Source organism: Bombus impatiens, unplaced genomic scaffold (assembly GCF_000188095.3).
Source record: "Bombus impatiens unplaced genomic scaffold, BIMP_2.2 scf_0347, whole genome shotgun sequence".
NCBI classification, from domain to species: Eukaryota; Metazoa; Arthropoda; class Insecta; order Hymenoptera; family Apidae; genus Bombus; species Bombus impatiens.
Window position 1 is genome coordinate 1,177 of NT_176766.1, and position 14,138 is coordinate 15,314.

The 14,138-nt window shown below is 30.8% G+C and overlaps 2 protein-coding genes and 1 long non-coding RNA gene across 8 annotated transcripts; 2 read left to right on the forward strand and 1 right to left on the reverse strand.

The window, feature by feature from the left end:
* Positions 1-312: 312 nt before the first annotated feature.
* LOC100747448 (cyclin-dependent kinase-like 4) lies at positions 313-10,139 on the forward strand. 4 transcript variants are annotated; one of them, XM_003489580.4, is made up of 6 exons: positions 313-672; positions 5,552-5,741; positions 8,536-8,883; positions 9,229-9,495; positions 9,605-9,763; positions 9,946-10,139. In XM_003489580.4, exons 1-6 carry the CDS (start codon positions 605-607, stop codon positions 10,093-10,095), a joined length of 1,182 nt encoding a protein of 393 aa, XP_003489628.1. In that variant the 5' UTR covers positions 313-604; the 3' UTR covers positions 10,096-10,139. The 4 variants fall into 4 exon arrangements, with proteins under 4 accessions (XP_003489628.1, XP_024223484.1, XP_012241180.1 ...); XM_012385757.3 differs by lacking the exon at positions 313-672 and adding an exon at positions 2,223-2,509; XM_012385756.3 differs by lacking the exon at positions 313-672 and adding an exon at positions 4,255-4,393.
* A 386-nt stretch (positions 10,140-10,525) lies between these two features.
* On the reverse strand, positions 10,526-11,423 carry LOC105680780. The gene is made up of 2 exons (XR_001102297.3): positions 10,884-11,423; positions 10,526-10,822 (listed from the first exon to the last, which is right to left on the reverse strand). It is a non-coding gene; the product is annotated as an uncharacterized LOC105680780 (long non-coding RNA).
* Positions 11,424-11,497: 74 nt separating this feature from the next.
* On the forward strand, positions 11,498-14,069 carry LOC100747562 (DNA polymerase epsilon subunit 2). Of its 3 annotated transcripts, XM_024367712.2 has the most exons (6): positions 11,503-11,714; positions 11,806-11,880; positions 11,938-12,213; positions 12,314-12,857; positions 12,975-13,658; positions 13,736-14,069. In XM_024367712.2, the coding sequence occupies exons 3-6, from the start codon at positions 12,146-12,148 to the stop codon at positions 14,009-14,011; spliced, it is 1,572 nt and encodes a 523-aa protein (XP_024223480.1). In that variant the 5' UTR covers positions 11,503-11,714; positions 11,806-11,880; positions 11,938-12,145; the 3' UTR covers positions 14,012-14,069. The 3 variants fall into 3 exon arrangements, with proteins under 3 accessions (XP_033176676.1, XP_024223482.1, XP_024223480.1); XM_033320785.1 differs by lacking the exon at positions 11,938-12,213 and having other exon boundaries at positions 11,498-11,714; XM_024367714.2 differs by lacking the exon at positions 11,938-12,213 and having other exon boundaries at positions 11,498-11,880.
* Positions 14,070-14,138: the final 69 nt, after the last annotated feature.

The following is a 14,138-nucleotide window of genomic DNA, read 5'->3' on the forward strand; positions in this document are numbered from 1 at the left end:
ATATAAACAGGCCTCTATACTCGCTAGGGAAAACCGTCCGAAAATTGAATCGTGTCTAGTCGTGAGAAATTCACATGAAAGATCAACAAAGTCAGCGTTCTTGCGAGGTGGATAGAGACGAATAGAGTATTTGTGTCTTTGTCTAAGACATTGATATTATGTCACGCATGCGTAGAACAAGAACCTTCTTGTCTTCCACGTTGATTTTTCACGACTCAATTTCCGAACAGATTTCCCTAGACTTCGGTATATGAGCATCGAGACCTTTTTATATGATCGTTGGTATTTCAGAACCAACAGAACAGAAGAGACACGAAGTCTCATTTAATGCCACGACTATTCTGTCCTCAGTTAATGCTAGCAACTCGTGCGGATTATTGATCAGTCTCAGTGACGTAGTTAAACAAATGGTCGAACATTTAATCGGTTGGATACACTGGTGAAAGGTACCGCTGTCAGTAATAATACGACTACTACACCGCAAGGTATTTTTATCGATAATGCCGACGCCTCAGATGCGATCAAGTAGAGTCAAACAAAGGTTATCAACGATGCATTTTGGATATTCCATCAAACAGACGAAATTTCTGTGAGAAGCCTTCGCATGGACAAATGGCTCCAAGATAGAAAGCTTTGGCTTTTAGGTAGCACACTACCTCTGCTACCAAGGAGGTAAACACTGACTATTTTGTTACGAATCTTTCCTTTGTTCAACCTTTCACATTTAATATCCATAAAATTTTGTATGATATTAATAATTTTTGTCTTCTTTGCGAAATAGTTTTGAATCTAATAATCTATCGCTTTACGGTGACGATGATGATTTCTCAAGTAGAGAATCTGTTAATAATTGAATAAAATCCTTTCTTTATTTAATTTCTATTTATAGCATTTTCATTTTTATTGATAATATTAATATTAGATATATTATTAGAGTAGAGTTAGAATAATATTAGATATAATATAATATTAGAGAATTATGATAAATACTAAGTTGTTTTTTTTTTTTGGTTATTATTATCAGTAGTCGTATTATTAATGACATTGTCATTAGGTGGTAATAACAAAATCCGCAATCACTTAGTTGCAACCCAATATATTATTTTTCGTAATCTGAATATCTGTGAATATATTCGTGGCGTCTTTTCGAATTTTAACATGTATATGACATAATGGTATTTTTGTGACATTTTTCTATTTTATTTAATTTATAGCCAATTTTAGTTTTATTTGAAAATAGAACATTTCTTTCTGTTTATTTTGCTTAACTTCACATTTATTGTTTGCAAATTTATTGTTTACAAATAGTTTTACGTTTTTTGAAACAAAAAATGGTAGAAAAATATAAGTAAAGGATACCATGACCGGAATCTGAAGATCTACTCTTTCCAGAACACTTAACTTTGACATTGAATTAAATCGATCGATATTTGCTATGTAGTTTAAACACGTAAGACACATTGTATACATTAGACGTTGTGAATAGCCATTAAATACAGTTGATGCATTAACAAAATTTTAACACTAGTCCTAAAGTAGAGTAATTTTCTTAGCGCAAGACAATAATTGCTACACAATGTTGTAGTTCGTCGAACAGTTTGTTAAAATGTCAAAGGATGAACTTTCATTACTTTAAAGATACTGCTTTAACGTGTCAAATATTACGACTACAGATAATAAGAAATATAATCCAAAGATGACGTAAAAATTAAATGACAAAAATAGTGTACAAGTTGATTGTAGGATATTATTACATTAAATGTTAAGATATATTAAATTTTTATATTATTAATGTTAAACTTTGTAATACTTTAATAGTATTAGATCAGTTTTCGGATAGTATTATGTGTAGCTAGCTGGTTTTATACGTTCAATTCCTTGTCATAAATACGAAAATAACATAAAGTTTCTGGAAAATAAAAATCTTTTCAAAATCTAGTGAGTTCTTGGGTTCTATGTAGTTCTCGCTAATATAGTTGCATCTATAAATATTAAGATAATCTAATTGAAAAATGAATATTTCATATGACTGTTCTACATTTTCTGCCATAAACTTACAATATATGCGACTGCCACTAAAGATTTCATCATTGTGTAATTCATACCCTTCTTAGCGCATTCATAATATAATCTTTACTAGATTAAACTTATTGTCAGAGTTCTAAAGAAAAAATGACGAATCCATATCTAAAATTTCCAATTATTCTATGTTGTAATTAAACTGTTTATTTTATTCAAATATGATTTCCAACTAGTCTTATTAAATCCACTAAACTCGATTCAAAGTTGCATAATTTGCGTCACTTCATTTCTACGCTAAAAACAATCCACCTTGGTTCATGGTCGTTATTTAAACATGGACAATATGGCAACTTAATATCGATTATCAATAATCAAGAAGTCAACAGTAACGTAAGGTAGTCTTTCAGCGGGTTCAGTAGCGCTCGGCATGTTCAACAATCGGAGTGTTTCAACATCAAAATCCTATGAACTCCATTCTGGGATTTTTGTACGTATAAGATAATTGTTCAAATAAATATGAATAAATTGTAAAAGAAACGTTGCACAATAACGAATATTCTAAATGACAGAACAATATAAATTAGGAAAGTTTTGTTTTTACACTTTTATGCATAAGAATATTACATATATATTTCATATGATACAAGATTTTGTTTCTTGCAACAATCTAAATCAAGCAATTCTTATTGCTGAAACTTTCTGCATAAGAATATGTGTTTCGTATTAATTTTAATAATAATACTTTATTAATAAAGGTTGTATTATCAAACAATTCGAATCATTTTTGCAACATAATGAAGAAAGCTACCGTAAATTATTAATGAAAACAAAATAAGAGTTTTATCAATTTCTTCTTGTCCATGTTGTAGTTATAGGATTCGTATTACGACCGACATTTGTAACAAGTAGAACTTTACTTTACATACGATTTACAATAATAATAATAAATAATATAATTATAATTATAATAAATATAATGTAATAATAATTATAATTGTGATTATAATTATAGTAGCAATAAATAATGAATAATAGAATTATATAATAATAAATATTCTTTGAGCAGATAAAATTTACAATTGTTGCATGAATTTAACGCAACGCGACGCGGAAAAAGGTCTAAATCAATTCTATTACTTTTTACTCGGCGGTAACCCACAACTTATTTGATGAGAACAGTAACGATATTAACCTTATTATTCTTCAGCAGACTATATTTGTGACATCATTTATGTTGACATTATTTTCTTAATTATAACGATAAAGAAGGTTTCTGTAAAAGATTTCTTACCATTCTTCAATCCACTTACTTAATAAGGACGATAACTGAAAATTGTTCCTTATTAACTGAAGTTAATAGATTTTCGATTCTCATGACTCACGAAATTAGCCAATTCAATATGATACCATTGCAGAGCAGTTGAAACGTTTTTAATTAACACCATTAACCTTTTTGATGGCAGCGATGCATTTTCTGCCGATTTAAAGTTAATTCTGTCTTAACTGTTTAACGATAGCTAAATTATCGAATATCCGGAACCACTGATTTTGGTAACGCTAAAACGACACGAATATGCTGATGAACTGTTTCCACTTGTCTCGATATGGTCAACGATTTAAGATTTGCAAACTATGGGCAGCGTGTGCCGCTTTGGTAAGCTTCCAATGGACTCACGAAACTCACATGTTCTACATAACCTTTCAGTCTTTATCAAAAACAAAAATATCAGATCCAAAATGGAACATTTTCACTGAAAGTTTGTACGATTTATAATATATACATAAAGTGAGTCACAGAAGTATTCGTACCCTTGTAATTACAATTTCATTTGATGTTTAAAGTTTATATCATAACAAATTGCTGTTTTTCAATAAACGATATATCGATCAAAAGCTTAATTATTACATATATATTCCTATCGATAAATAATGCAAAGTGTTTATTGTTAAAAAAGATATTAGTTATTTAAATTCAATAATTATAAAAATACGAATACTTCTGTGACTCACTGCACATGTAAACTTAGAGAAATATGAAGATAAATAGAAAAATGAGAGAAACATATCGAAGACTAAACATTGTGAAGTATTAAATAAAAAACAAATTTGTTCGTGCATTTGTTCACTATACAAAATAACACATTTTCCATATGATTATTCGGGAGACATGAGATTTTTACACAAGCTGGTCTATATTATGTGATTTAAGGGCGCCTGCGCTCTGAATTCCGATTCGAATAAAGCGAAACAGGGGAGCTTGACCCTTGGTCATTGGCGAGAATACAGACAGTCTGATCCGCAGCCTTTACAGTGCTAGCATGCTCTTTGCGCAACAGTTCACCTCTTTGCCATGTCTTGCCAAGTATAAAAAGTATGTACGAGCCCAAAATTCACTAGAAACTTTCGTTTTATCCGCTATTGGTGGAAAGATTTCTAGTATCACGTCTACTGACAATCCTATAAGTTGCACATACCTTAATACTCAGATAGGGGACACTTTTACTTATTTCGAATCTATTGCATTTGCATACAAAACTATATTTTCCTCATTTATCCGTGGAAAAGTGAAGCTGTTCCCAAAAAGAATATGTATAAGTACAAAAAATAAAATATAATTTACTTAGAAAATATTATTATAAATTTACAAACCTTTGCGGCTACGTACAATAAGATATTTTATTATTTAAAATAAAAAGTTCCAAATCGTAGAAGTTTCCCCAAATTAAATACGTTTGTATTTATTACTTATCCTTCAATCTCCTCACTTGGCCATATTTAAATACAGGTGGCAAAGTAAGAAAGTAACTTACCTTTTTCAAAAGTGTTCTTTTGCTTCATTTCAAACATTAACAAGATTATAATCAACATTAATTAACAACATAAGGATCATTTTCATTTATAATCGTTAGTGTATGTATACGTTCTAGAATCAAAAGTTAGTATGTAGCTAAGTGCTACGCTGTTCATCCAATAAATGATGTGAGAAATGTATTTCATGGATCGCGATTGTCATTGCACTTCAATGGGAACACGCGTGTCACAGAAGATAACATCCGCATCGTACTCATAACTGTGTCACATACTTCGATACAGAACTACTAGTAAAAAATATCGGTGTTTCACGACCTCTCGCTATTCTATAATTCTTTTAATAATGATCGCATCGAAATATAAATTTCAAATTTCACGTAATTAAATAATCGAAACACAACATTATGAAATGGTGAATCATTAAAAAAGGACAAATAAAGAAATATGATATAGAGTATATGTGTACAATAAGCAAGTACATATATATATATACTATATATATATATACTATGTATATATATATGAGAGTATATATATATATACTCTTATATATATATATATATATAGATATAGATATATATATACTCTCATCTTCCAATGTCAACATTATTTCCTTATTAATATTTAAGTACGATGTCTCATTGAGCTACGTACCTATATGGCTGTATCTCGTGACCAATTGTAATTATTACTTATAAAGAATTTATTTTTTTTATAGGTCACGCGCGCCAAGCAAGGCGATGGACCGATACGAACGACTGGCGCGTCTTGGGGAGGGTAGCTACGGTGTAGTCTTCCAGTGTAGAGATCGGCAAACTGGAAAATTGGTAGCTGTTAAAAAGTTCCAACAAACTGAGGATGATCCTCTTATACGCAAAATCGCACTACGTGAAATAAGGCTTCTTAAGGTCAGTCGTTATGCTTGAAAATACAGTAATGTGTAAAATTCTTAGGCCACTTATACAATATAATCACTATCGTTTGACTTATCGTTACTGCAAGACCTATTGTCAAATCATACTACATAAGTCACATGGTAGCGATATAGCAGAACAAGCATGATCATTTCAAAATTTCTGTATCATCGTAATCTTTATCATAAATATTATCGCCACCTGAAAAAAATTAAATATTTTGTTTATCAATCTGATACGTATATACTGTGTTTGAGATGATAAAATGTCTTAAATTGAAAGAAGACGGAGATCGTATAATATCACAAAATAGAACAGCAGTTTCAATATTTAATAAGTTGAAAAGAGATTCCTTTCCTATGCCTGTAGTATGTACACAAAAAGAAAGGGTGGAGAAGAAAGGAACTGTTAGATATCACAAGGCTAGGATCAATCTGAAAATAAGTCTCATGTCTTTCTTTACTTCTCTCTTCTTCCAACATGGTTCTAACGCTTTACGTATATATATATGTATACCCATACCTTCAAGTGAACGACCCCTTACAAGCTGAAGGTACTACAGCTCGCAGTGGCTAGTCTCGAATTAAGAAAACTTCGTTCAAAAAATATGGAGAAATTCTCAAAAGTATTATTAGCCTTAATTAGAATATAGATGTTTGACATTTCATAAAGTTTTTTAAGAATATCGATCAGCTCGTGGAAGAAAAATTCGTGCTCTTGCACAGCAACGTAGCAATATAAATTCACCGTCGACGTCGACTGCAAGAAGTGGCCAACGGTCAATACCGTGGCGGTCAATATCTTAGCGTGTTCTGCTCTCGATGACCTAACCTTATCGAAATAATCAAAGAGTTCTCTTCCAAACATATGCGCATTCAAACGAGCGTCCACTCTGTTCTGACATTTCGCCTCAAGGATAACTTCTTTCGTCCGTACAGCAAATACGGGGCGTGATGTTAATGATTTTCTTTCCACACGACTTTTGATCGCAAACGCTGTCCGCAATAACAAACCAAAGCAAAAAATTTCTGATTTCGATAATTTTTTAATATATTCAAGATCTATATAAACTACAAAAAAAAGATAAGAATACTAACGTCAATACTAACGTATACACTAGGAACGCACAATTATTGGTAATACTTATTGTTTATGGTGCCTACACTGCCAACAATTTTTTGCGAATATCCCGGAAACTAAAGTTGAGCGATAGTTATATATATGGGAAAAGTTGTTCATAATGTTGATTTCTACACATATTCAAAAATTATCAAAGTCGATGTGGTGAAAGAAAGCTTATATATTATAAGAAGGTAACTACGAAACTGACATCATCTTAGATTTACATGATCTTCTAATATGTAATAGAAATAAAAATTTTAAACAACTTCTTTCTTTGCATATTGCCGTCAGACTCTTCTAATTTTCGAGATATTTGCAGAGAACTGAAAAAACTGTCAGTACTACTATGAATTCTGCCCTACAAAATGTGTCTATGATACAGTCATAAGAAAGACCGACACGCTCGTCGCTTAGCAATCTCTTTATATCCATCATCCATTGATCTGTTTATTTTTATTCCATACTTTACAAATCTAAATAATCATTCACAATTACATGTGACGCGATACTGTAAGAAATTTTTTTGAAAATCTGTTCCAACGACAAAACGATTTTGTCAATCGAATATAGAGTATCGAAAAATAATTAATTAAATTCTTCATATTACGATATAAAAAGATATTCGCAACGGTAGCTAATTAAATTTACAGCGCGCTACGAGGCGACTGTCATGTAAACTTGGGGGTTGGATGATAAAATAAAATAGCTGAGTCGTAACGCAACTATCAATTTTGCTTTTATTAAACTTTATTATGAATTCAGCAATCACAGTGGAATATACGCTGAATTAACACACATAAATCACAGTTCACTCCAACAACTTCATGTAAAACTTAGTTACACTGATACGTTAAGTACGCGACCGGTCTAAGGGTAGAAACTCGGTAAAAGGTGTTGACTATTCTAAAGATAGAGAATGAATGGTTTAGTGACGATGTGTGGCGGAGGAAAGCTAGGGGTGGGTGTGTCTGAGACCACAAGATGAGCTGATTCGTTAAGGACAATTTTGTTTAGGAAAGCAAGGGCGATAGACGTTGCTTTTGATTGGAGCACAAGAACCCTGGTGGACTAGGAAGGGTCTTAGCCGCCCATGAGAGAAAATTGCTAACGGAAAATACCGAATGTGAGAAAACTAACTTTCCCGTATCTTCTCGTAGTAAACAAAAATATAAAGAACACTGGAAATAGAAGATGCTTGTTTTTGGTCGTCTTTGGCGAAACTTTTCAAGACGTGAAGGCGAACACTTGAAGATAACATAAATGAAGCCCTCTCCCTTCCTGCATCGTGGACTTGCGGGCCCTAACGGTTTTATGATTCCGACACTTAGGATTATTCTCATTCATTCTTAATACAATCATCAAGACAGACGAACGTCGAAGAATATCCTACGCGACTTCTGTTATTTCGAATCAACGCTTTCGAATAACGATCTTATACTTAACTCGCGTAGTTTTACCTTACGATATAGTAAACAATTTTCAGTATAAAAATTACTGTAATTCATAATGTATCAATCTTAAACTTTCTTTTATGTGTCACTTTCATACTATTGTACCAAAAAAAGTTGAACTGTTGGTTGTTTAATCCTTGAGTTTCCCAAACTCATTGTATTGCGTGCAGTATATTTAAAAAACGTTTTGATTATAAAGATAATTTGATTTCTAGAATTTGAAACATCCGAATTTAGTCAATCTTCTGGAGGTCTTCAGACGGAAACGGAAATTGCACCTAGTCTTCGAATATTGCGAGTACACACTACTGAACGAGATGGAGAGGTATCCGAGCGGATGTCCAGAAATCACCACGAAGCAGCTTACATGGCAAATTCTGCAGGGCATCGCGTATTGTCATCGACTAGGTTGCGTTCACAGGGATGTGAAACCGGAAAATATTTTAATTACAGCCGATGGCGTAGTGAAATTGTGCGATTTTGGTTTCGCACGAATGCTCAGTCCTGGTGAAAATTACACAGAATACGTCGCAACTAGATGGTACAGAGCGCCTGAACTGCTGGTAATTTTTTTTTCAAAATATAATCATTTCTTTCCATTACTTTTTTAAGATTCCATTCTATACGCACTTGTTATTAATAATTCATTATCTCTAACCGTTGAAATTTTGTGCGTGACATTAACGATAAATTGGTTAAAACAAAAAATAAAATTAATATAGATATTAATCTAGCATACTAATAAAAAAATTTTTTTGGTTCGTTTAAATAATGTATTTTATTAATTAATTCACTAAGGATATTTATTCGTATTCTGCTTGGATCTTTTTCGTACTTCTAGATTTTATCGACTTGTATTATAATAATTAAGTTATTTTTAATTACTAAGAGAACGTGGTCTTCAACAGGTAGGAGATACTCAATATGGTACACCAGTCGATGTGTGGGCAATTGGTTGTGTTTTCGCAGAATTAATACGTGGAGAAGCGTTATGGCCAGGAAAATCAGACGTGGATCAATTGTATTTAATTCGAAGGACTATTGGTGACTTATTGCCGAGACACATAGCTATTTTTCAGCAAAATGAATTTTTCGCTGGTATCACTTTACCGACTCCTCAAACCCTCACGCCCCTCGAAACTGCTCTACCTAATAGAGGCAATACAATTCTACAGGTGAATTTTTACATTGCTTTCTTTATCTTAAATAAACGGTTTAAATAAAAAATTTTTAGTAAATTGATCATAGGAAGATTTAATTGACTCCATTCATTTCATCTAACAGCTTGACTTTCTTAAGAAGTGTTTGAACAAAGATCCTGACGAAAGATGGTCTTGTGAACAACTTCTACAACATTCTTATTTTGAGAATTTTCATTTCAAAATGCCCGAAGTTGAAATGGAGGAATTCGATAAGCTTAAAAAATATCGAGATCGATCACGAGTATGTACAATTTTATAATAACAAGAATACAATGAATAATGAACCAGATAGAAAAGATACATAACATTTTTCTTACTACAAAATTTATATCAAATACTAAAATATACAACAAGATAATATATTGCATACAAAATTGGTAACAAAAATACCCTTACCTGTATTGTATATCTATTGTATTTTAGAATAGTAATTACAGTCAAATGGTATTACCCCAACTTCCCAAGCCTGGTGCTTCAGTACATAGTCAAAATGAAAATCGGCCGAAAAGCTCCTCCATGCATCATCAGCAGCAGGACTTCGATCATCTGCCTATGATTAAAGGCTGTAATTAAGCTCCTCTGTGATTGTAATATAATTATACACGTATACATATATATTTATTTAAACTTTATAGATTTTCATTATATCAATTAATGATTGTTAATAAATTTTATTTTTGTTTTGCACGTTTATGTTTATAACTACTGAAGAGATTTTGTTTAACTAATATGATTTCAATATCATATATATATTTATTTATTTATTGTATCTATATTATATATACATCTTAAAATAAAATTTTGTATAAAATAATATTATTGTATATTATTATATATATATATATATATTCATTTATTTATAAGGTACATATATATTAATAGATTGTTCTTCTTGAAAGTTAATTACAAAATACAGCCTCTCACATAAGTTTAGCTTTTCTTAATTTTATTAAACATTATCATCCTATTTCTTATGCTAACTAAATAAATATTACTTTATAAATTATGTTTACTAAACATTTATTATACATTATACAAGTATATTATCTCTAATTATGTACTATCTTTCTTCATAATCTGCTGATAGACTCTTACAAAGGGATGTGGACGTCGATCTTCTTCTGGTATTCTACATTGTATTTTATACCACACAACATGAAGACCAATTAAGGCAGCAGTAATCCCCCATAACTGATAATCCATTTTTATATAATCTTTCTGTTTACGTTTATGAAAAACAGAAAATATCCAGCTATATCTCTTATATGTATTTAACTAATACCTGATTTATATTATCTTCCTGAAAAACTTACATATGAAAGATATCTTTTGCAAACAAAATATATTTCATTATCACTTACAAAATTTTTTATCAATTTGTAATTAATCACAATGTGTTTTAATACTTACAGATTACAATCACGACCTATCGTACTATAATCATCCACACTTGATCGTACTTTGCTTGAATATAATACATAACCTAAATATATTAAGTGTACTTAAAATTGATTGGCTAATCATATTTTATATGCTCTATCAAAACTTTCCATGAATTTCGTTTCGTAATAATTTGATAATTGTCACCTATCAATTATTAATTATAACACTCTGTAATTAAAAAGTTATGCAGTTAAAATGATAAACAATAGTGTAACTCTCGAATGTCACTAGTCAGCAGCCAATAGTTGCAATCGCAGCAATCAAGTTTTATTTGCATTTACTGCCCTGTTTCGTTGGACAGATATAGAGTATAGGGGAATTTAACGTGCCATCTCCGATGCAAAAGCGAAGCCAAACCATCATTCCACGTCCTCCAATTCTTCCAATTCTTACAAAGAGAACAAAAATTAACCAACTACATAACTATGTATACAGTTAGAAAAAGAAAACAGGTTAGACTTTATTTTAATGAAAATTAAATTATTGATTTTTTTTGTTGCTATTTAATAATTTTCAATGCGTAAAATTTGAAAATGCAAGTCATAGTTGTAGAAATCCAGCGGTTCAGAAGTTACACATATGTAAAGTTAAACATTTTTAATGTCTATAATTAAAGTGTCGACGCATAATGCAAATGAACTTTGTCAAAAATTGACATATTAACGTAGCCTGTCACATACGTACACTTGTTACAGCCAGCGATTCCACTCATTGGACGAATCTTAGATAGAAGGCACCATGACGTCAAAGTAAACTATTAAATATGTTAAAAATGCTCAACTTTATGTACGCATAACTTTTGAATCGCTGGATTTCTGAAGTTAAAAATTGCATTTTCAGATTCTACGCATTGAAAACTACTAAAGAGCAATAGTTTTATTCCCATTAAGACGAAGTTCAGCCAGAAAATATTTTGTAAGTGGAAATTTTAGATGGTTTTAGGATAACATAAGTCACATATATATATTTCAGCAAAAAGCGGGAAATTGTTGCGATAATATTTAATATTCTTTAGACTTTAGAATGATTAGATGAAAGTAATAGTGTTATATGAAAGCTTAATGTTTATTTTATATTTTTATTTATTGTTAATTTTATGATATTATCAATATTGCTAATCTGAAAGAAATATTTTCCGTAGGATATAATGTATATAAATGTAATATAAGCATCTGTAATTATGCCTGGTGAAAAATTAATAAATGCGGTACAAAGTACCTTTTCGTTATACGGACTTGTACTTTCAAGGTATATAAATTTTTAATGTATTACATATAGTATTATGTAAGTATAACGAATCTTAATTTTATTTCTTAATTTTTTACGAATGAAATTTTTTGTTGCCTAGGAAACTTAGCATTTCACTTGCTAAGGAACTTCTAAATGTAGAAGAAAATGAACGTGAAATGTGGCTAATGCAAGTAATAGAGCAAGTTTTAGCTCAAAATTTAAGTGATACACAGATAACCATTGAAAATTTGAAGCTAGCAATAGAAGAATGTATAAAACCCAATGCGTTAAAGGATACAGAAACAGTACTAAATGTTATAGATGTATTTGATATACCTAGAATCAAATATGAGTTGTTTGAGAACAAATTTGTTTTGGAAACTGTAACACCAAATTTGGTTGCCGAAGCACAATATAAATCCATACTTTTTAAAGATAGATTTGAGTTGCTTTGGTACAGAACTATGAGACATGAATTATTTACTCCTCCAATGCCTGGTGAAAGAAAAAAAGATTGGATTGAATTAGTACCAATTGAACATCTGTTGAGTGGAAGTAAAGAAGGAAATGTTTATGTTATGGGTCTTCTCTCTCAATTAGTAGAGGGTGAATATTATTTGGAAGACACAGGAGGTACAATAAAAGTTGATTTACAAAAAGCAATATCCTTTTGAAACTCCAGATTTATGTAATCATTTATGTAAACATGAATATTTATAAATGTTTCAGTATGTTAAATCAATTTTCTGTTAATTGCACTTTCCTTAATATTTGTATACAGATTTCAGGATGGTTTGATCATGGAATGCTCTATAGTAATAGCTAATGGAGATTTCAAGGATGGTATTTTACATGTGAAAAATTTAGGTTTTCCACCAGCAGAATCATCTAGTAATGCACGTGTAGATTTCGGCAATGCTAATACGTTTGGTGGTTTGAGCAAGTTTTCTTTGAAACTTTCTGAAAAACTAAAAACTTATGAAGAAAGTAACAAAGATGGAATGATTGTTTTTGTATCCGAAATGTGGTTAGATGATAAAATTGTTTTACGCAAATTTAAAATTATGTTGGAAGGATATTCTGAATATCCACCTATAGCTTTTGTATTATGTGGACATTTTTTAAGTTTTCCTGCAAAACCATCAAGCAGGCAAAAATTGATAGAGGGATTAAAAAATCTTGCTGATATAATAATACAATATCCAGATATAAACCAATCTTCCAAATTTATTTTTGTACCTGCAATAGATGATATTGGATCACCAAAAATTTTGCCAAAATTGCCACTGCCCAAAAATCTTACAGAAGATTTTAGGAAAAATATACCTGGAGCAATATTTGCTACTAATCCATGTAGAATTCAGTATTGTACGAAAGAAATTGTGGTACTAAGGGGAGATATTTTAACGAAAATGTGTAGGAATACTCTTTACTTTCCATTTCAAGGCAATATCCACGATCATGTAAGCTTTATTATATTACTGATTGTTTATGTATGTTATATAAAAGTGTGTAACTTTATTTTTGATAAATGTTTCAGTATGCAAAATCAATTATCTCTCAATCTCATCTGACTCCTTTAAGTCTTCCAATGTTACCTATATATTGGAAATACAATCATGCATTACAAATATATCCTACTCCAGATCTCATTGTAACTGCAGATGGATTTGAAGCATATGAAACTACCTATTCTAATTGTCATATAATCAATCCAGGATCATTTTCAAAAAACGACCATTCCTTCAAAGTATACGTTCCAGCGCTAAATTTAGTTGAACATTGTGCTATTCCCAAAGATATGGATGGTGTTTAACAACAAATTATTATTGACGTTTGAAATAAAGTATTAACAAGTAACATATTTTTGTAAATTCAATAATAATAGTAATTTACTGTACCTTTCACATCACAGATCTCATAAGCCAAGTTTGGTTATTGAA